General features: G+C 41.3%; 1 protein-coding gene across 10 annotated transcripts in view; it reads right to left on the bottom strand.

The window, feature by feature from the left end:
* The window catches only part of MARK3 (microtubule affinity regulating kinase 3), a 115,936-nt gene that overhangs the window by 32,897 nt on the left and 55,887 nt on the right, over nt 1-27,152 (bottom strand). For 9 of the 10 annotated variants that reach the window (XM_070358031.1, XM_070358029.1, XM_070358030.1 and 6 more), the window contains exons 4-6: nt 10,723-10,771; nt 7,992-8,057; nt 4,264-4,334 (exon numbers count right to left, since the gene is read on the bottom strand). In XM_070358031.1, the coding sequence (XP_070214132.1) occupies nt 4,264-4,334; nt 7,992-8,057; nt 10,723-10,771 (186 nt within the window). Of the gene's footprint in view, nt 1-4,263; nt 4,335-7,991; nt 8,058-10,607; nt 10,772-27,152 lie in introns of those variants that run through there. The other variant, XM_070358039.1, reaches the window with a different exon arrangement.

The raw sequence follows: 27,152 nt of genomic DNA, 5'->3' as shown, positions 1-27,152 counted from the left end.
ATTTCTTTGGAAGGAATGATGCTAAAGCTGAAACTCCAGTACTTTGGCCACCTCATGCGAAGAGCTGACTCATTGGAAAAGACTCTGATGCTGGGAGGGATTGGGGGCAGGAGGAGAAGGGGACGACAGAGGATGAGATGGCTGGATGGCATCACCGACTCGATGGATGTGAGTCTGAGTGAACTCCGAGAGTTGGTGATGGACAGGGAGGCCTGGCGTGGTGCAATTCTTGGGGTCGCAAAGAGTGTAACACGACTGAGCGACTGAACTGAGCTGAACTGAACCATCAGAGATGACATTTCCCGTTATTTTGGTGTATTTGCTTCAAGTCTTTACTTTGGTATTATGTACGTGTACTTAAATATATATGATTATATACATACAAAAGTGGGGCCATAATGAAAATACTTCTTGTTTCTCCAAATCATCAACTTTCAGTTGTAAGCAACATGCACCTAACTATACTGGACACAAAAACTCAGAGAGGGCTGATCTCCTGGTTGATACTGGTTCAAAATAAGCAGCAAGGATACGCTGGGCTGGGTTTGGGAAGGATGCCAGAGTCAAGGCTTCACTAAGCAGCTTCCTACTTTATAAAGTGAATACGAAGATTAGACCCACTCACAGTCACCTGCTGCTGCTGCTAAGTCGCTTCAGTCGTGTCCGACTCTGTGCGACCCCACAGACGGCAGCCCACTAGGCTCCTCTGTCCCTTGGATTCTCCAGGCAAGAATACTGGAGTGGGTTGCCATTTCCTTCTCCGATGCATGAAAGTGAAAACTGAAAGTGAAGTCGCTCAGTCGTGCCCAACTCTTAGCGACCCGATGGACTGCAGCCTACCAGGCTTCTCCGTTCATGGGATTTTCCAGGCAAGAGTACTGGAGTGCGGTGCCATTGCCTTCTCCCACAGTCATCTAGAGGCCCACAAATCCTGTGGCCAAGACACCAGCTCTAGAGCATCTGTTAGCAACGACGCTGCTCCATTCTGGCAGCATGAGAACTGGGAAAGTGAAATAGATTTGTTTCCCCAAAGGAACAGGTTTATTGCCGAGGACACAATTTTATCTTACTTCTTCTGCCTGATCCAATTTTCCCTGTCTCTTCGCCCCCACCCCCCTGCCCCCATAGTCAGATTTCTCTCATAGGTTATTTTCAAATTCTACTTTTGAACCAGATGTGACACTTTCGTACCATTTCTCAAAGAGAATTTCTCTTCTTTTACCTCCAAACAGTGCAAATGCCACAACAACTTGGAAGTACTCAACTTTAAATGATTGCTTTTTCACATTCTGCTTTTAATGTAAAAGTAGTTATTTCTATGGAAGGCTGAGAACCTAGGTTGAGTCTCAGGTTAAAATAAGAATGCAAGCCTAATTCACTTCTAGTCACACATGAAAAAGTAGACGTAGCAACACAAGCAACCCATCAAGGAAGAGCGAGGAAAGAAGATGGAGCCAGGAATCTATTCTTCTTTGGAAAGAAAAAACTAAAGCAGCATAAACAGTGATTAGGATGAGAGTGGTGAAGGAGGTGGGAAGAGGAAAGACCATCTGCTGATGAATATGGAAAGAAGGGCTTATTTCTGGCAGAAAACAGATGAAGCACAGTGTACTCTGTGTGTGTGGCATACCTTTGTCTTCGCTGTAAACAGGAAAACTTTCTATTTAGTCAAAGTAATGAGGACTTAAGTTTTTGGATCCTCCAATAAAACAACAACAAAACCTTTTGGAAAGCATGGCAATTAGAAACAGAAAAGTGGAGGTACCAATATCATGCCTGACCTTTCCAGGTTTACACAAGCGGACTTAAGGAAACACGGTGGCAAGGAGAAAAGCCGACATTAATTATAAGCACTGTAAATCAAGGCATTAACTGTGAAAGCACATAAACTATCTTTCCTAGACCAACTAATAGATTCCTCAACTACATACTTCAGAATCTGTGCTGGAAATTTTTAAGATAAAAAGCTGTGTGACAGGACTTCCCTGGCACAGTGGGTGGGAATCTGCCTGCCAATATAGAAGACACAGGTTCGATCACTGGTCTGGGAAAATCCCATATGCTGTGGAGCAATTAAGCTCCTGAGCCACAACTACTGAGCTGGCAAGCCTGCAGCCCGTGCTCTGCAATAACAGAAGCCCGAGCACCACGAGGAAGAGTAGCCCCCATTCACCACAACTAGAGAAAGAAAGCCCGAGCTAAGCAATGAAGACCCAGCATGGTCAAAAAATACAAATAAAAAGTGATAAATGTCCAAGTCCCTTTGACAAGTCAGATCCTACCTAGAAAATGGGTGAAGAAAGAAGAGAGGAGCCAGAGATCGGAGCACCACACTGCTTCCCTGGAGAAGGTCCAGACTCACATCTGATACGAGGGCTGGCAGGAGCCCTTCCCTCACAGTCAATAAATCACACTCACATAAACACTTGCAAGTCACACTCATCTGAGTGGGAAGGAATTCCAGTTTTATGAGGCAAAAAAAATCTTGATTTTCAGGTGGCCAATTTATAAAAATTAAGAGTACAGATACGGAAAGGGCCAAACAGACTTGTTTTGTAACAAAGAGAAATTTGAGCTTCCTTCCATAGACCACAGAATAAAGTGGTATCAAAACTGGAAAGGACTTCAGAATTAATCAAAGAGAACTTCCTCTTTTTAGAGCTAGAAAAACTGAGGATCAGAAAAGTTAAATGATGGTTAAAGTCTGATATGTAACAGGTTTTAATTCAAAGTACCATTAGGATGTCTTAAGATTTTAAAAGTAAATTTAAGCAACAGCAAAAGTTAAGACACTTATTTATAAGTCCTTATCTGTAAACACTAGACTAAGCAGATCAAAATCTTGAAAATCAGTTAAACCTGCCTTTATAAATATTGTGAAACCCTTAAAGACTCCTACCTATACTTCCACCTTAACAACCTTACATGTGAATAAAACAAAAATGTTAAGTTTCTAAAAGAAATGAGGCTATACTGCCATTTACATACAGAACTTCAAACTATGGGAGGATAGTTAGATAATAAAGTACCTGCCCTTCCTTTTACCTGAATCTGAGGTGGGCAAATTATGGCCTGTAGGCTGAATATGGCCCACCACTCGTTTCTGCCAAGAAAGTATTGTTGGGAACACAATCATATGAGTGTATTCATCCAGATATTGTCTAAGCTGCTTCTACGCTACAATAGCAGAATTAAATAGTTGCAAAAGACTGTATGGCCTACAAAGCCTAAAATTTACTATCTGGCACTTTACAGAAAGAGTTTGCTGATGCCTACTCTAAGTAAGACCACACCATAACGATTAAGAATTTTAGTTTGGAATCACAGGTCCTGGCTCTGAATCAATGGAAGGTCTGCTACTTGCCAGGCATCAAATTTTGGGCAAATTATGTAATCTTCCTGTGCCTCAGCTTCCTTATCTTTAACAAATGAGCACAATGATCTTTTGGGCTTCCCTGCTGGCTCAGAGGTTAAAGCATCTGCCTGCAATGCGGGAGACCTGGGTTCAATCCCTGTGTTGGGAAGATCCGAAAGAAATGGCAACCCACTCCAGTATTCTTGCCAGGAGAATCCCATGGACTTGTAGAGAAGCCTAGTGGGCCACAGTCCATGGGGTTGCAAAAAGAGTCGGACATAACTGAGTGACTTCACTTACTTATGATGATCTTTACTGACAAAGCTGCTGCAAGATTTACATTAATGGAGGTAAAGGACTTAATCCAATACTCACGGGTAAGGATCAATCAATAGTTACCTTTATTAGAGACTTATATCACATTTATGCTCAAAACCTACGTATTAAAATGAGTCTCTTTAAGGCAATGGGCAGAGACAAAGCAAGAAGACAAGTCATTAATTCACAGGTTAAGTTCTGTTTGGTTTTGGCTTATGTAAGACAAAACCGATAATGAATTTTGAGATTATAACACTTTTGCTAAAAATTGGAAACAGTTTTAATTAATGCAATCACCAAGTGCTCAAAGACTCATTTTTTAAGGCTCAACTGTCAAACAACTAAGATTAAGAGTGGGACTATAATTCCAATTACAAAGCTAGAAACAGAACTCATAGCTGCCTCTAGCACAGTGCTTTAGGCATGAAAGCACTTAATAAATTAATATTTTGTTGCATTGAACTGAATGGCCAACCCCTGCTTCATCCAATGCACCTTATGACATTTATAGAGGCAAACACTTGTTTGCTTCAGGGTTTAAGCCAGATAATGTTATTTAATCAATAAACTAAACGTGCAATAATCCATACCTGTCTAAATTTAGCTCTTGCTTCTTTTTCCTTCATTCTTCCATGTGCAACCAAATAGTCAAACACTTCACCTATAATTGAGAAAAATAAAAGTAAGCAGAAGGCCTATTTCTGAGCATTAACTTTCCCATAAATTAAAAATGCTTCACTTTTAGCAATGCTGTAATTTTAATTTTTAAAATGCAGTTATGAAGATAAACAGAAATATGTGGAATTTGAACTAACCCAGCCTTAACTATAGGAGAAGTTTATTGATAAAATCTTTTAAGTTATAGAAAAGCCTTAACATTAAATTCTCATATATTTCAATTGTGACACTTTTACTTTAAAGGTTTTGTTTCCAGTATGCTTTAGTAAAAACTTGGCAATGAAAATTGAAAGTTAAAATGGAAATGTTATTTGTGTTCAAAGAAGGTGTTTTCACTATAGGATTATGACAGAAAAGCATTTCCTAAATTCATTCATGCAACAAATAATTACTGAGAGTATACTAACTGCTGAGAACTGTTCTTGGCTCTGGGGAAATACAGAAGTGAACAGAGCAAAGTCTTTCTCCTCACGGAGTTTACATTTCAGGAGGGGGTAGACAGATAATAAGCAAATAAATGAATATACAGTGTATCAGATGATAAAACGTACTGTGGAGAAAACTCAGGGGAAAGGAACAGGGTGTGTGCGCGTGTGCACGCGTAAGCACTGTGCCGACTGCTGTGAGGGAGTGCATACTGTAGTCAACTGTCAAATGAAACATTTTGATACTTAAAAAGCTTAGTTTCAGAACTTAAGTATTTCTGAGGAAAACCTTATTCTGAACTGTACATTAGTATCTCTGACTTTTGAACTTTCGGCCCTAACTCTGAATAAATTTTAAAATAATAAATGGGCATAAATATTTTCAAGTTATTACTGATTGCATAATGATCTTTTGAAAGGAATTACATACTGTTAATTTACACTATGCAATACATTTAACTATGGTGAATTATAAAATTAAATGTCAGTATTTTCTCCAAGAATGCCATTCTATCTGCAGAATAAAAAAATATGTCAAAACAAGTGGTTAAAAAGTGAAAAAACAAAGATGTGTGCATACCACATGGAACAGTTTTGACTTAAAAAAAAAATTATGGATTAAACCCAGTAGTTGTACAGTCACACAGATAATGTCAATGTAATTTTAAAATATTTTAGGATTCCAATGCGATATAAACCTGTTAAGAGATTTTGGAACCATAAAGTCATACTCACAATCACTGTTATAAACCAGGCATACAACCCAGACTCCCCCCGCTCCATTAAAAATGCATTAGCACTCAGGGTAAGCAACTAAATTAAAAATCTCTGCATGATATTATTTACTAGTAGAAAAAACAGCAAACAGTAGCTCTCCCCACCCATGTCAAGACAGTTCAGAAAGCCCTTGGTTCAGGTCCTGTCACTATAACCAGTGATGAAACCATGGGCACCAGACCAACTTTTCAGATGTTCATCTGTAAAAACTAGGCAGTTGCCCTGGATGACTTTCTGAGATTCTTTCCAATTCTAAAATTCTATGATTCTATAAAACTGAAGAATATGAGGCTAGGGAGGAGTAGGTAGCCAATTTAATGAAACTTTTGTTGTTCAAATTGGCAAACATATCAACAATAAACAGCTGCCTTGGAGACAGAAGGTGCTTTGTTGAGCTGATTAAAACAAATGGTCCAAGCCAATAAACCACCACTGATCAGTGCTGTTATCATGTTAAGCAATGGCACTGAGGCCTCGAAGGAGGACGGTGCGGCCATGTCCACTGAGTAGTTCAGAGACATGCAACTTATAAGGTCACACTGCCAATGAGGGGCACTGGCTAGACTGACTCCATGTTTGTCCTTTCCAGAGCCGATCCTTTCGGGATGGACACTTCTCCAATACAGAGCAACTGCTATGACCCTGTGACCTAAAATAAGATGAAACAGAAAGCCATGACTGACTGACCAATCGGGAGAGGCTATGTGGTATTGGAAGGCTCGGGCTCCAGGCCTGGTAACATGACCACAGGGGTATTTCCTAGCCTCCATCTCCTCACTCACTGCCTGGCCACATCATGGACCCATTGTTAAAGTCAGAGGAGATCAAGTAAGAGAAAAAAGCACTTGTGCACTGTAGAGGCTCCATAAAGGAGAAGATTATGAACTGTAAGAGGAGTAGAAAGCACGGGAACTCCATACAGATTCATGGTTCTACAATTCATGAACTGAATTCAACTCTTCCTACTACTCCTCAACTGTGAAAATCCCAACTAAAATCTCAAACCACACATTTAAAATACGAAGCACACAACTAATAATGAACTGCTTCTGCTGCTGCTGCTAAGTCACTTCAGTCGTGTCTGACTCTGTACGACCCTATGGACAGCAGCCCACCAGGCTCCTCTGTCCACAGGATTCTCTAGGCAAGAATACTGGCGTGGGTTGCCATTTCCTTCTCCAAATAATGAATCAGGAGTATGAAAAAGTGGTGTAGGGGGTGCGCTTGCTCTGCCCACAACAGATTTACAATCTTTTATTTAGTGGTCAACTCATCACAATGAGGCTGTGATTCAACTTTCTGTCTCCAGGTTTTACATTCTGGATCAAAGGGTTTGTTTAATAAAACTCTACTATAATCAAAACAATTAAATCTATACTGTGGAGTTAAACAGAACATGTCGCTAGTAGATTAAAATTTCATTAATTCAACTCAATTCTTATTTGCTTAGAGCCTGCTATGTGCCAGGCACTGTATTAGAGGCAGGGAAAACACAAGCAACAAAGCTTCTGCCTTTCACAATGAAAGTTCATGCGTGGTCCACAACCTACAAGCATAGCCTAGCCAAAACCTTAAAATAAGAATCTCTGTGAAAGAGAACAGCTATATACATTCATTTCATAAAAATGTCTACCTTTATATATCCTTATAGGCAAGTAATTACTAGTCTTTAATCTTTAAGGAAATCTAATCCTATACACTGTGACCACCATTTCTGGCCTTGGGAAACAAGGGGCACAACTGATGTAAAAATCTGATAAAGAAATCCATCCAACATGCAGTACACATTTATTTCAAACAGGCTAATGCATTGATGCTTTTGAAAATTCAAGTACTGGAATAAAAAAAATGTGCTATAAACAATGGAATATTACTCTGCTTTAATAGGGAAGGAAATTCTGACACATGCTACAACATGGATAAACCTGAAGGACACTGTGACGTAGGAAGTCACAAAAAAGACAAATACTGTACGATTCCAGTCATATGAGGTCCCTAGAGCAGTCAAAGTCATACAGACAGCAGAATGGTGGTTGCCAGGGGCTACAAGGAGGGAGGACGGGGAATTATTGTTTAATAGGGACAGAGTTTCATTTTGGGAAAATGAAAAGGTTCTGGAGATGGATGATGGTATTGGTTAACAATGTGAACGTACTTAATGCCATAGCACCGTACACCTGAAATGGTTAAAATGGTAAACTTTATGTTATACCATAAAAAAAATCCAACTATTTGCATATTATCGATTAATGATGATAACAATGAAACGCTTAACAGCAAACCACTGAACTGCTAGGAATCGGCTCTTCTGATTCTCGTCCTAGTGTATTATGATTCTGAAGGTTACATGAAACTCTATCTTTATCTACATGGGCAGTGCAGTTGCATATTCTTCTAAAAGGGAGGGACGAAAGAAAAACAATTTATAAATGCCTTACCTCCACTTGCATACTCCATGATTAGGTAGAGTGTTTTGTCAGTTTCAATGACTTCGAATAACTTCACTACGAGAGGAGAGAAGATACAGGAGAAAAAGAAACAAATGTCTGTATGTACATACCATATACATATAAACTAACTACAAAAAGTTAACTTTTTCCCTGTTAATACCTGGCCCTCTTAAAAAAAAATGATTTTAGGAAACTTTATATTACAAAAGCAGAAAAGATTTTATAAAAACATGGAATTCCATACAAATGATTTCTGGGTTCTCAAACACTGTAACTTCAGGATGCATCAGCAGTTTCTCGGCTCTCATTTCATGCCCCTGTAGTATGTCTGTATCTAGCCTACTCCTGTATGTTCATGTCCATTCACCTGTCATTGTGGGTTTAAGGATACATAGAATTCCACTTGAGACTTTTGTTGCTTAAGAAATTTATCACAATTCTCAGAGAAAAAGATTCCTTTCTTTTTTAATGATGTATATTTTATTTTTGTTTGTCCGAGCCATGCAGCATGCAGAATCTTAGTTCCCTCACCAGGGATCTGACCAGGGATCCAGGGATCCAACCTGGGCCCTGTCAGCGAGTGTGCAGGGTCCTAACCACTGGACCACCAGGGAATTCCTAAGATTCCTTTGTTTCTATTCTAAAGCCAGAGACCAAAAAATAGAACAGGTTATACTGAAAAGAACTTTTTAATTATTTTCAATGGGTCAGTGTGACTGCTATAGCAGTCTCTTATTACAGATAAAACTAAAATTTCTATTACTGCTAATTCATAAAACCATAACAAATCAATCAGAAATATATAATTTTTAAATAAAACTGAAGTTGATTTCCAAAACTATCAAATCACTATGTCCTGTATCTATTTTGTTAATACATATGTTACAATTAAATTCAGCAAAAAGGAGAGCGGCGAGCGAGAACGCTAGTCTCTTCTATTGTGGGTTATTTTCTGATGCTTTAATACAGAGTATTAAATCAAATCAGTAGCTTGTACAGTATTTGATGTGTTTGTCAAACTGGTGAGTTAAAACTATCATATCATTTCTAAGATGGCGTATGTTCAGGTTGTTAAGAAAAATTATTTAAATAAATGTAAGACATATGCTGGTAAGCCATCAACATATTAGTAAATTCTATAATTCCAATGCAGGGGGAATCCCTGGCAGTGCAGTCGTCAGGACTCTGTGCTTTCACTGCAGGGGGCCTGGGTTTGATCCCTGGTTGGGAAACTCAGACCTGGCAAGCCAAAAATAAATTAAAAAATAAAATTCCAATGAAAATATTGGCTCTTCTAGGAAAACTACTTTAATCCAATGGGAACTTAAATTTTTAGAAATTTATATTTTCAAAGATATGTCATTTAGTGGTAAGTATAGAGAACTTCAATCAGGGTACAACTTAAGAAAAAACACAACAGGTTTCCGTGAGCGGGCTCTTGGCAGTGCATTTGCAGCAGGGAGTTGGAGTTTGAAGTCTAGCGCTGGTTGGCTGCCCTCACACAGCTGCAGTGCAATATGGAGGCCTCTCTGCGTTGCTATATATCCTGCCACACCCCTCGCTATTCTCCCCAGCCCTGTCACAGCCCATGATACGGATCATTTCACATCTTAACTAACATCACCGATAAGGGGATAACGGCTTGGTAGCATTTTCTTAATAGCACATGAACACAATAATGCCTTTTACATGATGGTGGCTCAGATTAGATGAAATAGGGTGTAAGTTTTTTCCATTCTGTGGTTCCATTTTATTTTTCTATTCTTGTGCTTCAAGAAGTCTTGATAAGATTTCCCTAACACCAAAGTTATCACACTCCCACTTCCTAGAACTGATTTTGATATTAAGCTGATACAACTGGTTCTCTTAGGAGCTATTTCACTCAAATATTTTTAGATTGTAGGACTTATTACTATATAAGAAAGCAGTTGTATTATTTTAAAAGATCTGCATTATGCATGGAATCAAAAATTTTCACTGAGGTGTGTACACAGGGTCAGCTTTCATGTTGTTCCTACAACTATGATGAGGGCAGTACCATGACCCACCCTAACCTTTAGACACACCTCACTGCATAAAGCACAGAGGACACAGAAAGCAGGTCTGTACAGTGTAAAACAATTCATACCAAAAAATTCTATTAGATAGCAAGTACCCTGTATCTGTTTTTTTTGGCCGTGCTGAGCAGCATGTAGGATCTTAGTTCTCTGACCTGGGATCGAACCTGTGCCCCCTGCACTGGAAGCACGGAGTCCTAACCACTGGACTGACAGGAAATTCCCTTTATTTTTTAAAATATGTTTCAATGCACCATTATTTTCTCAGGAATACAGCTAGAGCAAAAAACACCTTTGAAAACTTTAGCTTACTGTAATTCCCTCTATCTAAAATTTAGGTGCAATTATGACATTTTGATATATTAAAATTTAGAAAATTACAATCTGATTACAGATGTTTCTACATTTCTTTACATTTGAATGTTTAATACTGAATCTTTTAACCTATCTTTAGCAATTTCAAAAAGTTAACAGAAATGATCAACTACACACACACACACACACACACACACACACACACATACATACATATATTCTAAAAGTGTACCTGGAATGGGAGAAGGGAAGAAATCTCCTGTCACTTCTGGAATATATGTTTAGCTTTATGAAAAACTTTCAAGAATGCATTTAGACCCAAAAGTATTTAAGAAAGCAGAAAGTACCTATGTTTGGATGATTTAAAATCTTCATTATTCTCACTTCTCTGAAGAGCTAAAAAACAAACACACACACAATCCCCCCAACACAGGTTATTAAACATTATATTCCACAGTGGCAGTATCAATTAAATTGTTCTCTTAGATAACTGATTCACTGATAATGTTTAGTAGTCCACATCTAAGACATGGAAATCCAGAGTAATTATGACGTAATTTTGTTGTCTAATACTAAATGAGTCCATTTTAATGCTCCAATACTAATGCATCAGTTTTATCGTATGAAAAAGCAGAGTTCCCAGAGGATGATATTTTGCTATTTTGAATTATATTTTGCTATCTTGAACACAGAAATCAGATTTAAGCAGAATAGTTTGTTATTAGACTTAGTCCAATTCAGTATCTATCGAGGAATTCTAATTCTGCAAATCAAAACTTGTACAGTCCCAATGAACTGCATCATGAGTGTAATGGATTGATAATTTCAAGTAATTCTATAAGGCTTTAAATAAAACCACTTCAAGCTGCCTAGCCATCACACAGAATAAAGCAGAATATTAAACTGTTGCTGTACAAACATGCTGTGAATTCAGAGCATCATGGTCTGGGCTAATATGATATCTCATAAAATAACAGAATTTTAGAGGTCATCTTAGACAACCCTCCTGCAAACGAGTGGAAACCAGAAAAAGAGAGGAAAGATCTTCCAAGGTTCTCCTATCTTTCTATGGGGAATGTGGTTAGAACTAGTCTCCTAGCACCCAGGGTATCACAGCCTGTAGGAGGCAAGGCTAGAAAGTGGTCTGGGAAACGAGGAGCAGCTGCCTATGGGATGAGGAAGTTGGGACTCTCCCTGCCCTTGTCTTTGTCCACCAGGTCTAATCTAGAAATGAATCAGCAACTAACAGGCATGGAGGCAGCTGAAAGGCAGGGAGGCACAGCATCTGACCTACAAACAGCTCAGAGCTTAGAAACATGGAATCCAGATGAACGGCCTTTCTGTCTACAATACCGGGCTTCCAGGTGGTGCGGTGGTGAGGAATCTGCCTGCCACACAGGAGACACAAGAGATGCAGGTTCGATCCCTGGGTTGGGAAGATTCCCCTGGATAAGGAAATGACAACCCACTGCAGTATGCTTGCCTGGGAAATCCCATGAACACAGGAGCCTGGCGGGCTATACAGTCCATAGGGTCGCAAAGAATCGGACATGACTGAAACGACTAAACCACGACCACCTATGATACTGGACCATCCACTAAAGGCTTGGGCTCCTTCTTCATTTCCTTCTGTTACGCAAACACAGGAACCTTGTTTTCCCAATTCATTACAGCTGGACTTGTACCTGTAATTTGAACCTCCCAGTTATTTCTATGGCTGTTAAATTAGAAGAGTGACAAGTTGGCTGTCATACTAACTCAGCTCAGGACACTGTTTTAGAATGAAACCCTGAGCATGGCCATGGCAGACTGCTTACACTTTCAGCCTCAACTCCAGGCACTCTGATTTCTCCCAGAACATACTCTTTCTTTCCTTAAAATTTTTTCTCCTTTTCATCCTTCAAGTCTCAGGCAGATTCTCTGAAAACCTTACTTAAGTAGGTTTCCTTCGTTTTACATCATAGCACTTCTTTCCCAGAATGTCCTTCACGTTGTGATAATACATTGTGTTTATCAGTGCATTTTTGCCGCCTCATCTACAGGGAGTGTGTCTGCCTCCTGTCACCAGTGGAACCTCGAAACCCAGCCTGGCACACAACAGGAACTCATCTGTCTGATAAAAGCCTGCAAGAAAGTACTGGGTACCAAGAAGTGTGGTTTGAGCCAGTCTCCTTAGCATTCTAATGACCACACTGCTTTTAGATCCTGAGTAGCAGAATGCCTAAGACAGGGTTGTCACAGTTCTGCTGGCAAAAGGGGCCCAACAAAAACACCTTACATCCTACTAGCAGCACATCACCACAACATCAGAACCAAAGAGCAAGAGAAAGACAGAGTCCTGCAGGGACCCAAGGGACAGAGAGCTCACCTCTGCCTGCGGTGCTGGGCACCATGGAGGTAACTGGATTTATGCAGTTCCAAATGGGCTGGTGATGTGAGCAAGACAGGGAGGCGCAACCAATGAAGACTATTTCAAGAAGACCAGGTGCTCCACCTGCCAGAGCATGGGTTTCCAAGTGTGGACTTTACACCACCAGCATCAGAACATTAGGGTATCTGTGCAAACTGTAGGTTCCTGGGTTCTACCAATCACGAGATCTGAAATGAGCTTTGAGAATTTTACATTTCAACTAGCACCCCTGGTGTGGTGCTTTTAAAACAGGTCCACAAATACTTTGTCAATCCTCCTCTCAAAAGGTAGAACTTAATATTCCTCCCTTTCAGTGTGGACTGCACTTAGAGACTTGCTTCTCATGAAGCGAGGAAAGCAGAGCGATAGGGAGGGGACATCAGAGACTAAGCTGTAAAGGCACTGGGGCTCCTCCTTGCTCTCACAGATCACTGACATGCACGTCGTAAGGACAGTAAGTACTTCAGTGGACAGGCCCAGGTGGCAAGGAACTGAGGACTCACACCTGCGGCTGCTGAGGAACCGTGGGCCCTAGACAAGAGCCAGGTGAAAGGGCCTCCTAGAAGCGGATGCACCAGCCCCAGTCAAACCTGTGGGCGCCTGCAACTGTGGCTCTTCCCCAAAGTATCTTGAGAGCATCTGAGCCAGAACCATCCAACTAAGTTACCCTCAAACAGATGACTCAAAGAAACTGAATTACCACAGGTTCTAAGTTGCTAAGTTTTAGAGTAATTTTTAGAGACTAGTAGTAGGTAATACACTAGAGGAAACACAATGAAGTTTGAAAACCAAATCTGTGTGCAGGTCAAGAAGCAACAGATAAAACCGGACATGGAACAACAGACTGGTTCCAAATTGGGAAAAGAGTATATCAGGCTGTATTGTTGTTGCCCTGCTTACGTAACTTACATGCAGAGTACATCACGCGAAATGCTGGGTTGGATGAAACACAAGCTGGAGTCAAGATTGCCAGGAAAAATATCAATAACCTCAGATACGCATATGATACGACCCTTATGGCTGAAAGTGAAGAGAAACTAAAAAGCCTCTTGATGAAGGTGAGAGAGAAGAGTGAAAAAGTTGGCTTAAAACTCAACATTCAAAAAACTAAGATCATGGCATCTGGTCCTATCACTTCAAGGCAAACAGATGGGGAAACAAAGCAAACAGTGACAGACTTTATCTTTTTGGGCTCCAAAAATCACTGCAGATGGTAACTGCAGCCATGAAATTAAAAGATGCTTGCTCCTTGGAAGAAAAGCCATGACCAACCTAGACAGCATATTAAAAAGCAGAGACATTACTTTGGCAACAAAGGTCCGTCTAGTCAAAGCTATGGTTTTTCCTCTAGCCATGCTATAAAGAAAGCTGAGGGCCGAAGAACTGATGCTTTTGAACTGTGGTGTTGGAGAAGACTCGAGTGTCCTTTGGACTGCAAGGAGATCCAATTAGTGAGTCCTAAAGGAAATCAGTCCTGAATGTTCACTGGAAGGACTGATGCTGAAACTGAAGCTCTAGTACTTAGACACCTGATGTGAAGAACTGACTCATTGGAAAAGACTCTGATGCTGGGAGGGATTGGCGGCATGAGGAGAAGGGGACGACAGAGGATGAGATGGTTGGATGGCATCACCAACTCAATGGACATGGATTTGAGCAAGCTCCGGGTGTTGGTGATAGACAGGGAAGCCTGGTGTGCTGCCTTCCATGGGGTTGCAAAGAGTCGGACACGACTAAGCGACTGAACTGGGTCACACACAGCAGAGGCCACACCAAGGGAAATGTTGTGAAAACACACAGGACAGGTGAGTGGGACCAGACAGAGGGATGAATAGTACAAGTTTCTTTCCATAGGCAAACAGAGTAGCTGAAGGTCTCCCAGCTGGACAGCGTCCAAAGTTATACAAATAACTTTATGTATTTACCTCGGTCAGAATTACATATCAGGCAGAAGCTAGAATCAACTCTATACCAACTTAATCGCAGGGGGTGGGGAGAGGAGGCATGAAGCCAGCAGCTGTCAAGTGTCACCTGTGTCTGAAGTTCAGCACCAGATGCTCCACGGCTATGATCCTACCTAACTGAATGTTCACAGCTCTGTCAGGTGACTATGATCATCTCCAGTGCACAGGAAAGGAGGACTGAGAAAGTTAAGAAACCAGCCCAAGTTTGCCCAGCTAACCCATGCCAGAGCTCAGAGTCTGAGTTGTCTGACTCCAAAGTCCTAACTCATCTCATGATTCCAAACAGCCACCTTTGAAATGTACAAGTAAAGCAATGGATACATTTCAAGTTGGCAAGACAGAAAACTCCAGAGCAACAGGTGGGTACTGGCACAGAATTTTTTTTAACGTTGACAATTTACGTATGTGATTAACATGCCAGAGATCTCATTGCCATCAACTGTGAACCTGATGGCTGAAGATAAATTTGGGTAGCAATAATTTGCTGAAAACATGCACATTTGAAACTCCAGTACTTTGGCCACCTCGTGTGAAGAGTTGACTCATTGGAAAAGATTCTGATGCTGGGAGGGATTGGGGGCAGGAGGAAAAGGGGATGACAGAGGATGAGATGGCTGGATGGGATCACCGACTCGATGGACATGAGTTTGAGTGAACTCCGGGAGTTGGTGATGGTCAGGGAGGCCTGGTGTGCTGCGATTCATGGGGTTGCAAAGAGTCGGACACGACTGAGCAACTGAACTGAACTGAGACCTTGTATCTCATTATACACTTATTGTAACACATTAGCATGTTAAATAACTCACCCACAGGTGCCATGACAGTTCTAAGGCCAACCATAAAAGGGCAGTAAGTGGGCAATGGCCCAATTCCAAGCTTCACAACTTCTCTAAAACAGCTGAATAATCCTCCTACTCATTAGCCTATGAAATTACCCAACCTATAAAATCTAACCAGCCCATATTTCCGGGCTGCTCTCACCTGTTGAGGTGGATCACACTCTGTCTATGGACTGTGTATCTTTCTAAATAAATCCACTACTCACCTATCAAAAAAAAAAAAAATGCACATTAAGGAAAGGCCTCACTAGGATAGTACAATACATATTTTTTTAAGTTTTGCTATATAAAAGGACATTTAAATATGAAGCTCACCAATTTCTACTATCTTACTTCTCTGCATTCCCTTTCAACCTTATCCAGATGCTAGTTGTAAAAAATAAACTGAAATAACACAGAAATGTGTAAAGTGAAAAAATTCTCCTCTCTTTATTAATCTCCATCTTCTACACTAGCAGCCCCCAGCCTTTTTGGCCCCAGGCCCAGTTCTGTGGAAGACGAGCTCTCCACGGATGGTGGGGGGGTGGTTTCAGGACGATTCGAACACAGTACATTCATCATGCACTTTATTTCTATTACTACCTCAGCTCCACCTCAGATCATCAGGCACGAGATCTCTGAGTTTGGGGGCCCCTGCTCTACACATCTTCCCGTTTTTATGTCCTTTAGAAACTGGCAGATAGGAGGAGAACAAACATTTCTGAAGGCAAAGACCTGGATCCTGGTGATGAGAATACTGAAGAGACACTAAGCCTACAGTACCACAGAAAAAACAAATGTCCCCAAAGCCAGGACCAAGGACATACAGAAATTATCCTTGGGAAAAAACAATTTTATCAATTGACCTAAAAATAAAATGAGCAGAGTCTTTACTGGGGGTTCAGTGGTGAGGAATTTGCCTGCCAACGCAGGAGACACAGGTTCAATCCCTCATCCAGGAAGATCACATATGCCAGAGAGCAACCAAACCTGTGTGTCACAACTACTGAGCTGTGCTCTATAGCCCAGGAGCTGCAACTCCTGAAGCCCGTGTGCCTAGGGCCTGTGCTCTGCAACAAGAGAAGCCACTACAATGAGCAGCCCGTGCTTGGCAGCTAGACAGAAAGCCCATGCAGCAACAAAGACCCAGCACTGCCAAAAATAAAGAAATAAAATAAAAAAAATAAGCATATCAGAGAGGGCATGGGGTGAGGTATTGTCATAGCCATCAAACTGCGACATAAGTCATCATGGCAAAGGTGACCCGACTGGCTTCTCCGGATATACAGGTATGAGACAGGCCAAAGGCTGAGAGCCTGTCAGCTGGGCAACTGACTGGATGACAACTTATCTGTTAAAAATAATGAACAGGTATACAATCAACAACCTCTTCTTTACTAGGAAAGAGCTGTACTGTAAACTCAAGGTTGTAAGGAAACACTGAGTGGGTAAGGGAGAGGAGGCAGAGTTGAAGCAGACACCCATGTTTGTGAATTTGGGTGCCACTGTGAGACAGAGAAGACTCAAGCTGCAGTGAGGAAGGGTGGCAGGCTGAGTCTGCTTTAGGACACACCCCGTGAAGGGCAATTAAGTGAGGACAGTGAGAACAAAGCTCAGTAGCTGGTATTTTGGTTTGAAGCTCAGGAAGAAATCTGGGCTATTCTGGAGAATTATCAGCATAGGCATAGTATGCTTGGAAGGAAATGACAACTGCCTAACTGAAAAATGGAAAGACAGAAACATCAACAAACAAGCATTTCAGTGCGAGAATGAGATGGGGGTCACAACAGAGACACAGGAAAACGCAGCTGGAGCGACAGAACGAAACCCAGACACCAGAGTCCAGTGCCTCCCTCAGACTGACAAGGGGGGGGTCACAAACCTCGATTTATGCCCAGCCTCCCCAACCCTAACACCTCCGGGGTACTTCATGAAGGAAGGAGGGGAGGACGGCCACCTACTTCTCCTCAGTATGTCCCTCTGTCTCACTCACCACACTGATCACAGAACCTCTGCTGAACAAAAGAACAGATCAAAGACCCTCAGACAGTCCTGAGGGGGAGAGCCTGGCAAACGCCCGAGTTCATGGAGAAGGAATTGCCAAGAAAGGCTGGTGTGAACAAGAAAAAAATACACATATTTTCGCCTCTCTATAAACAGGGTATTTCTGGAAGGACCAAAGAAACTGATGCCACTGGCTGTCTCTGGGCAGGCATCTGGGCAGGTAAAGACTTTGACTTTTATCTGTCCTGTGAACTCGGAAGCACAACTGAATTATCTATCTAATTATCTATTTATCTAAATATCTAATTATCTATCTCCTTTTCTACTATTAATTTTAAGAAAAAGGTTGAAAATAAAGTTTTCTTTTTTTTTTTTTTTTTTTATAAAAGGGGAATTTCTGAAAAAGAAAAGGTAGCTGAAAGTTGCTGTATTCTGAGGACTGTTAACAAGAGTTTACTATTCTTTTCATGGTGTGGGCCAAAGCTGCTGGTGGGTGGAAGGCAAGCAAGTTTTCCAGGGAATGTCTTTAAAGACCAGCAAATATGAGAGCCAGCATAGTAAGGCAAAACCTAAGGAGCTTAAAGAGAGTTCAATTACTCTCAGAACCACCCTAACATGAAAATAAACAACAGAATAGGAAAGCTAACAAATGACAGAGAAATTAATTAAAAGCATTATTAAAATCTGTTTGTCTAACACTAGGCAAAAGCATGACCTGTCTCCTACCCAGGAAGAGCTGCCTACAGATAGGGGAACATAAACGTGTGGATGTTGTTGTGTTTCAGTCGCTGTCTTCTGTGACCCCATGGACCATAGCCTATCACGCTTCTCTGTCCATGGGATTTCTCAGGCAAGAACACTGGAGTGGGTTGCCATATATTTCTCCAGGGAAATCTTCCCAACCCAGGGATCAAATTAGAGTCTCCTGCTTGGCAGGCAGATTCTTTCTATTGAGTCACCAGGGAAGCCCATGTGTAGATGTACTGCATGTAATTAACCAGTATTTTACTGATATCAGTTCAGTTCAGTCGCTCAGTCGTGTCCGACTCTTCGCGACCCCATGAATTGCAGCACACCAGGCCTCCCTGTCCATCACCAACTCCCGGAGTTCACTCAGACTCACATCCATCGAGTCAGTGATGCCATCCAGCCATCTCATCCTCTGTTGTCCCCTTCTCCTCCTGCCCCCGATCCCTCCCAGCATCAGAGTCTTTTCCAATGAGTCAGCTCTTCGCATGAGGTGGCCAAAGTGTTGGAGTTTCAGCTTTAGCATCATTCCTTCCAAAGAACACCCAGGGCTGATCTCCTTCAGAATGCACTGGTTGGATCTCCTTGCAGTCCAAGGGACTCTCAAGAGTCTTCTCCAACACCACAGTTCAAAAGCATCAATTCTTCGGCGCGCAGCCTTCTTCACAGTCCAACTGTCACATCCATACATGACCACAGGAAAAACCATAGCCCCGACTAGACGGACCTTTGTTGGCAAAGTAATGTCTGTGCTTTTCAATATGCTATCTAGGTTGGTCATAACTTTCCTTCCAAGGAGTAAGCATCTTTTAATTTCATGGCTACAGTCACCATCTGCAGTGATTTTGGAGCCCAAAAAAATAAAGTCTGACACTGTTTCCCCGTCTATTTCCCATGAAGTGGTGGGACCGGATGCCATGATCTTTGTTTTCTGAATGTTGAGCTTTAAGCCAACTTTTTCACTCTCCACTTTCACTTTCATCAAGAGGCTTTTGAGTTCCTCTTCACTTTCTGCCATAAGGGTCGTATCATCTGCATATCTGAGGTTATTGATATTTCTCCCGGCAATCTTGATTCCAGCTTGTGCTTCTTCCAGTCCAGCATTTCTCATGATGTACTCTGCGTATAAGTTAAATAAGCAGGGTGACAATATACAGCCTTGACGTACTCCTTTTCCTATTTGGAACCAGTCTGTTGTTCCATGTCCAGTTCTAACTGTTGCTTCCTGACCTGCATACAGATTTCTCAAGAGGCAGGTCAGGTGGTCTGGTATTCCCATCTCTTTCAGAATTTCCCACAGTTTATTGTGATCCACACAGAAGAAATGGAGTAGCCATCATGGTCAACAAAAGAGTCTGAAATGCAGTACTTGGATGCAATCTCAAAAACGACAGAATGATCTCTGTTCGTTTCAAGGAAAACCATTCAATATCACAGTAATCCAAGTCTATGCCCCAACCAGTAACGCTGAAGAAGCTGAAGTTGAACAGTTCTATGAAGACCTACAAGACCTTTTAGAACTAACACCCAAAAAGATGTCCTTTTCATTATAGGGGACTGGAATGCAAAAGTAGGAAGTCAAGAAACACCTGGAGTAACAGGCAAATTTGGCCCTGGAATACGGAATGAGGCAGGGCAAAGCCTAAAAGAGTTTTGCCAAGAAAATGCACTGGTCATAACAAACACCCTCTTCCAACAACACAAGAGAAGACTGTACACATGGACATCACCAGATGGTCAACACCGAAATCAGACTGATTATATTCTTTGCAGCCAAAGATGGAAAAGCTCTATACAGTCAACAAAAACAAGACCAGGAGCTGACTGTGGCTCAGATCATGAATTCCTTATTGCCAAATTGAGACTTTAAATTGAAGAAAGTAGGGGAAACCACTAGACCATTCATGTATGACCTAAATCAAATCCCTTATGATTATACAGTGGAAGTGAGAAATAGATTACTAATATCACGTAGGTTTATTGCTAACTTTTGGCCGTTGAACTATTATAGTGAGCATCCTTGTATATATACATCCTCATACATTTCTGAAACTATATTGGCAGAGCAGATTCCTAGAAACTGAATAGAAGCCAACAGCATACATGCTTCTAAAATTTTGTCCGTACTTACATTACTGCCAATAAGAGAGTTCCTGATTCTCCACACTCTTGCCAACAATATGAATTATCAGTTTTGCAAATCTGATGTGAAAAACACGTTATCTTTTCGGATGTGGATGTTGAACAGTTTTACTTGAACACTGACCATCTGTCCTATTAATTGCCTGAGTATATCTTTTGACTATTTTCTATTGGGTTATATACTCCTGTTTCTCCTCAATTAGCAAGACTTTTTCCATAGTAAGGAAATAGGATCTTTGTCTGCAATAGCAGACAACGTTGGGTACTTATCCAAATTCATCCTGACTCTTTCTTTGCTGGCTTTTCAGAAACAATCCTTTCAGCTTCTTTAGCTATGTCATCTATTGTTCACCTACATATTTCTAAAATGTCAGATTATACAGCTTCCTTGATTTCCCACTGTGGATTTAGCTTTCCTAAAGCCCTTCCAAACAGACTTATGCTTTCCCTCTCCAACCTCTTCATGAGGTTCTATTATAGTTTTGGCTAAATAAATAGTTTAATTTTTATTGCTCAAAGTAGTACATATATGTAGCTTTGAAAGTCAAACTGTGTAATGTAGTCTCTCTCTCCACCCTCAACCCTTGTTCACAGCAACAAGCCCTCTTATCTCGAGTATCTGAGCTGCCTTACTTCAAAACAGAAGTGCCCCTAGTCTTTCTTTCGTAGCTCCTCCCTCTTGATATTGACTTGGTAACACCAGCAATGAAGACTGCTCTGACATCCTGCCCCCCCACCCTACATCCCTTCCCTCCTTCCTCTGATCAGTCACCATAATATTTGGCTAAACTATTCAGTTTGCACTATAAATATTCTTTACAGCCACAGTAGGAATGCATTTCCATTCTTTCTTATTTATCAAAAATGTTTTGATTTCCTTTGAGCTAATAATTGTTTTAGTTATTCTGTTAACTTAGGTTTTCTGTCTATCTCTCACTTTACTGGTGTATCCTTAAGCTTTGTAATGGAAGTATATATCTCCTCTCAAATACTTTCAAATAGTCAAGTATTCTTTTTCCCCTCTCTGAAGATATTAATATTCTGGAGGCCTTTGTTCTGTTCTTAAGACCCGCTGTGTTGGATTTCCTGTTCTGGATCCTATGCTTTCCCACTTGTGAGTATCCTCCCTTGCTAGCCCCACCAATATTCCTGAGCAAGGGTAAGCAGATGTCTAAATTCAAGACCTTACATGGCCCAGAATGTTCTGATTCCACCTTCACCTTTGATTGACATTTGGCTGGGTAAAGAATTCTAAAGTTTTCTCTGGTAACTTTTTGGTACCAAAAAGTTGGTAACGGTCAAGTTTCCTCTGAAAGTGCCCCACCCCCAATTTAGAGAGATATACTTGACATATAATATATATTGTGTTTAAGTCTAAGGTGTACAATGTGATGATTTGATACACACAGATATTGTGATAGCTTTACCACAATAAAGCTAGTTAACATATCCTTCACCTCACATGATTACCATTTTTTTGTTGTTGTTATGGTGAGAATATTTAAGACCCATTCTCAGAGCAACTGTCAAGTCCCCAACACTTGTTAACCACAGTCCCCATGCTGTACATTAGACACCTGGAACTTCCCATCTCACAGCTGGAAGCCTGTACCCTCTGACCAGTCGCTCCCCATGTCCCTCAACCTCCCACACCCTGGCAGCCACAATGAACACTGTTTATATAAGTTCAGCTTTTTTTCCTTTTTTTAAGATTCCACATAATTGATATCATAGCTCCAATACTTTGGCCACCTGATGCAAAGGGCCAACTCATTAGAAAAGACCTTGATGCTGGGAAAGACTGAAGGCAGGAGGAAAAGGAACAACAGAGAATGAGATAGTTGGACGGCATCACCAGCCCAATGGACATGAGTTTGAGCAAACTCTAGGAGACGGTGCAGGACAGGGAAGCCTGGCCTGCTGCAGTCCATGGGGTCGCAAAGAGTCGGACACAACTGAGTGACTGAACAACAAGTGTTTGTCTTTGTCTGATTTAACTCAGCATAATGCACTTAAGGTCCATCCATGTTGTCACAAAGGGCAGGATTTCCATTTTTACAGCTGAACAATATTCCTATTATTATATAGCAGAGACAATTATGGAATATATAATAATACCCCTCACACTTTTTTTGTCCACTCATCTGTCAATGAACACTTAGGCTGTGGCCCTGACTTGGCTATTGAGAGCAACACTGCAACAAACACGGAGGTCAGACACCTCTTCGAGATAGTAACTGTGTTTCCTATGGATACACATTCAGAAACGGACTGCTGAGTTGTATGATAGCTGTTTTTAATTTTTTGAGGAACCTCCACACTGTTTTCCACAGTAGTTGTTTAGATTCTGACCAACAGTACACATTTCCCATTTCTCTACACTCTTTTGATAGCCATTCTAACAGGTGTGAGGTGATGTATCTCACTGTGGTTTCAGTTTGCATTCCCCTGATAGTTAGTGATGTTAAACACCTCTTCATGTACTTGTTGGTTATCCGAATGTCTTCTTTGGAAAAATTCCTATTTAGATTCTTTGTTGTTTTTTAACTTGGATTCTTTAGGGTCTTATCTGCTGTTGGGTTTTAAGCGTTCCTCTTCTTCCCTTTTGCAGGCTGCCTTTTCACTTTGCTGATCGCTTTTTTTTGGCTGTGCGCAAGTTCTGTAGACCCACTTTTTGTGCTTGTGCTTTTAGTGTCACATAAAAAAATCACTGCTAAGAACAATGTCAAGGAGCTTTTCCCCTCTGCTTTCTTCCATGAACTTTGTTTTCAGATCTTCCACTTAAATCTTTAATCCATTTTGAGTTAATTTTTGTGAGTGGTGTAAAACAGGGGTCCAGTTTCATTCTTTTACACAGGAATATTCAGTTCTCTCAGAATTTTAAAGGCTTTGATCCATTTTCTTCCCGTTTACAGTGATATGGACTGGTATGATGACATTCTGTTACAATTCTTTATGACCTATCTTCCCCCTCTTTCTTCTAATTTTGATGTATATATGTTTTAATGTACCACAGACTCAGTCTCTGTGGTACATTAGCATTCAGTCCAGACGCACTGTAGATCTTTTGTCCTTTACTGCATTGGCACCAAGCCTTTCAATCTGGAAATTCAGGTCCTACAGTTCTGGGAAGTCACATGTTAGTCTTTGATAATCTTCCCTCCTATCCCCAGTTCTTCTTACAACTCCTCTTCATCAGAAACTAGACCTCCTAGATAGGCACTTCAGTTTTATGTGGTATCTTAATTTTCATCTCTATGAACTGAGAGCCTTTGTTGACTTTATTTTGTAACCCCTTTACTGAATTTCTTTCCAATACCATGAACTCGCCTCTCCCCAAGAGTGCGTCCTCAGTGTGCCACGTTCTTCTCTCATGAATGCAATGGTGGTTGTTGCACTGTCTCCCTCTTTTTAAGCTCTTTGAAAACACCAATTGCAGTGTGTGTGTGTGTTTCTAAAGTAGTTGAGTTTCCTCTTCAGTGTTCCTTTCTCTTATTCCTATTTGCTTCAGGTTATCCTCAAATATCTGGAAATCCTTGGCTGTCTGCCGATATTTAAGAGAGGCACTAAAACACTGGACTGAATGTTATATAAGAGCTGGACCAGAGGATGACCAGGCAGAGATTAAGTAGATTCACTGAAAGACATTAAATGTCTCTAGCTGTATTTTCATTTAGCTCAATTCTCCTGGAGAAGAATCCTCCACTCTCCTATTAGGCAGCATGAAGGGCTAAGAGAGTTCTGGGGAGCAAGCAAAGAGACGGGAGACGTCCATCACTCAGCGGGCCCCTGTTTTTAGTATGCTATGCTAAGTCACTTCAGTCGTGTCCAACTCTGTGCGACCCCATAGACGGCAGCCCACCAGGCTCCCCCGTCCCTGGGATTCTCCAGGCAAGAACACTGGAGTGGGTTGCCATTTCCTTCTCCAATGCATGAAAGTGAAAAGTGAAAGTGAACTCGCTCAGTCGTATCCGACTCTTCGCAACCCCACGGACTCTGTTCGACCCCATAGACGGCAGCCCACCAGGCTCCTCCGTCCATGGGATTTTCCAGGCAAGAGTACTGGAGTGGGGTGCCATTGCCTTCTCCGGTTTTTAGTATGGGGGACCCCAAGTCTAAATGCTCTTTGACTGAACCTCTTCAGAAAACAATCTGCCCAATTTCTACTGGGGGAGAGAAGGGTGGGCTGCCTTAAGGTGATATAAGGTCCAATTACAGATTTTCAGCCAATCCTGTTTTCAGTTCTACTTGTACCTCCACCCACAAAAGGACCCAAGAGAACTCACTCTTAAACTTCCTGAATTCTGTAGCATGGTTCAGCATGATTCTTGCTGGACCAGCCTACCTATTCCTACCCCTAGCTGCTTCCTCTGGGGACTTGGTTTCAGCTCACTATGATATACAAAATCTATTATGTGAAAAACAACATACAATAATGTGTATACACACACACATGCACCATTCACCCATCTGTTTTCCGTCTGGCAAAGTTGGTTTAATTCTTTGTCTGCTAGTCTTCTCTATTTTTGACATTCCTTTTTAATTTTTTTACTACTATTTAGTGAGTGGGAGGAACAAGCAAAGATAAATGTTTAACTGGATGGCCTATATGCTATGTTAATTCCCAATTTTTGAACGGATGTTGTGAGATTGAACTACAGCTTTCTTCCCTGTTTCTGATACATTTTGACAGCTGTTGCGGTTATCTGGGTGATTAAGACCTTTTTTTGGTATCGTATTTCCGTGTATTCTCGCCACCTCTTATCAGTATCTTCTGCTTCTGTTAGGTCTTTACCGCTTCTGTCCTTTATCATGCCCATCCTAGCATGAAATGCTCCCTTGGTATCTCCAATTTTCTTTTCTTTTATATATTTTACTTATTTGGCTGTGGCAGGTCTTTGTTGCAGCATGCAGGATCTCTAGTTGTGGTCCAGGGACTCAGTTGCCCCATGGCGTGTGGGATCTTAGTTCAATCCCTAGCCAGGGACTGAACTCGCATCCCCTGCATTGCAAGGCAGATTCTTAACCCCTGGACCACCAGAGAAGTCCCTCCAATTTTCTTGAAGAAAAAAAGTCTTTCCCATTCTACTCTTCCCCTCTACTTCTTTGCATTGTTCACTGAAGAAGGCCTTCTCCTTGCTGTTCTCTGGAACTCTGCTTTCAGTTGGGTATATTTTTCCCTTTCTTCTATGTCTTCCGCTTCCCTTCTTTTCTCAGCTATTTGTAAGGCCTCCTCACACAACCACTTTGCATTCTCCCATTTCTTTCTCTTCAGGATTGTTTTGGTGACCGCCTCCTGTACAATGTTTCAATCCTCCGTCCATGGTTCTTCAGGCACTCTGGATACCAGATCTAATCCCTTGTATTTATTCATCACCTCCACTATATAATCTTAAGGGATTTGATTTACGTCATATCTGAATGGCCTAGTGATTTCCCCTACTTTCTTCAATTTAAGCCTGAATTTTGAAATAAGGACTTCACGATCTGAGCCACAGTGAACTCCAGGTATTGAGTCGTGTCTGACTCTTTGCAACCCCATGAACTGTAGACTGCCAGGTTCCTCTGTCCATTGAATTTTTCAAGCAAGAATACTGGAGCAGGTTGCCATTTCCTTCTCCAGGGGATTTGCCCGACTCAGGAATCAAACTCAGGACTCTGCGTCTTCCTGTACTGGCAGGCGGATTCTTAACCACCGTGCCACCTGGGAAGTCCATTATTAGTTCCTTACATTATTCTTAGTTCCTGAGATTTATTCTGTTCCTTCTTCTAACTTACTACGTATTCAATGTACTGTCATTTTTTGTTAATAATATGTTTAAGGTTTCAAATTTTCATGAGCAACAAAAACAGTATTCTATAGGTGCTGATACACAGTGTTACTTTCTAGATACACTGCAATTTTGATTTGCATTTTCTCTTAGACCCCAGGAGTTCTGTGAGTGCTTTAAGCTCCATTCGTTTGTACTTTTTGTTTGTTTCTGTTTTTACTGCTTGTTCAGAAAATGCAGCCTGGAAATATCTCTTACTTAGGCTTATTAATTGTATTAACTGGACCATTGCTTATAGCTAGCTGCACAAGTCGGAGAAGGCAATGGCACCCAACTCCAGTACTCTTGCTTGGAAAATCCCATGGATGGAGGAGCCTGGTAGGCTCCAGTCCATGGGGTCACTAAGAGTTGGGCACGACTGAGTGACTTCACTTTTCACTTTCATGCATTGGAGAAGGAAATGGCAACCCACTCCAGTGTTCTTGCTTGGAGAATCCCAGGGACAGAGGAGCCTAGTGGGCTGCCGTCTATGGGGTTGCACAGAGTTGGACATGACTGAAGTGACTTAGCAGCAGCAGCTGCACAAGTGCCCAATCCTGAGGAAATCATTTTGCTTGCAGTCATCACAGTTTTGAATAGTTATCACAATAATTTCCTGGCACACAGCAGTAATGTATCCTAAGAAAGGGATGCTTTAAAAAAAAAAAAAATTCACAAATTTGTGGGACTTCCCTGGTCAATTGGTTAAGGCTCTCTGCTTACACTGCATGGGGCACAAGCTCCATCTCTGGTCAAGGAACTAAGATCCCGCATGCCACAAGCTGTGACCAAATAATTTAAATTAAAAATGTGCAAGTCTGCAATATGGGCTAGTGGAGGAGCTGTATATAAAGATCTGTATCTTTTTCTCTCTACTTAATG

This window comes from Bos mutus, chromosome 21 (assembly GCF_027580195.1).
Source record: "Bos mutus isolate GX-2022 chromosome 21, NWIPB_WYAK_1.1, whole genome shotgun sequence".
Classification (NCBI taxonomy): Eukaryota; Metazoa; Chordata; class Mammalia; order Artiodactyla; family Bovidae; genus Bos; species Bos mutus.
The sequence above is the reverse complement of the archived record's forward strand: the minus strand, read 5'-3'. Positions and strand labels throughout refer to the sequence as shown.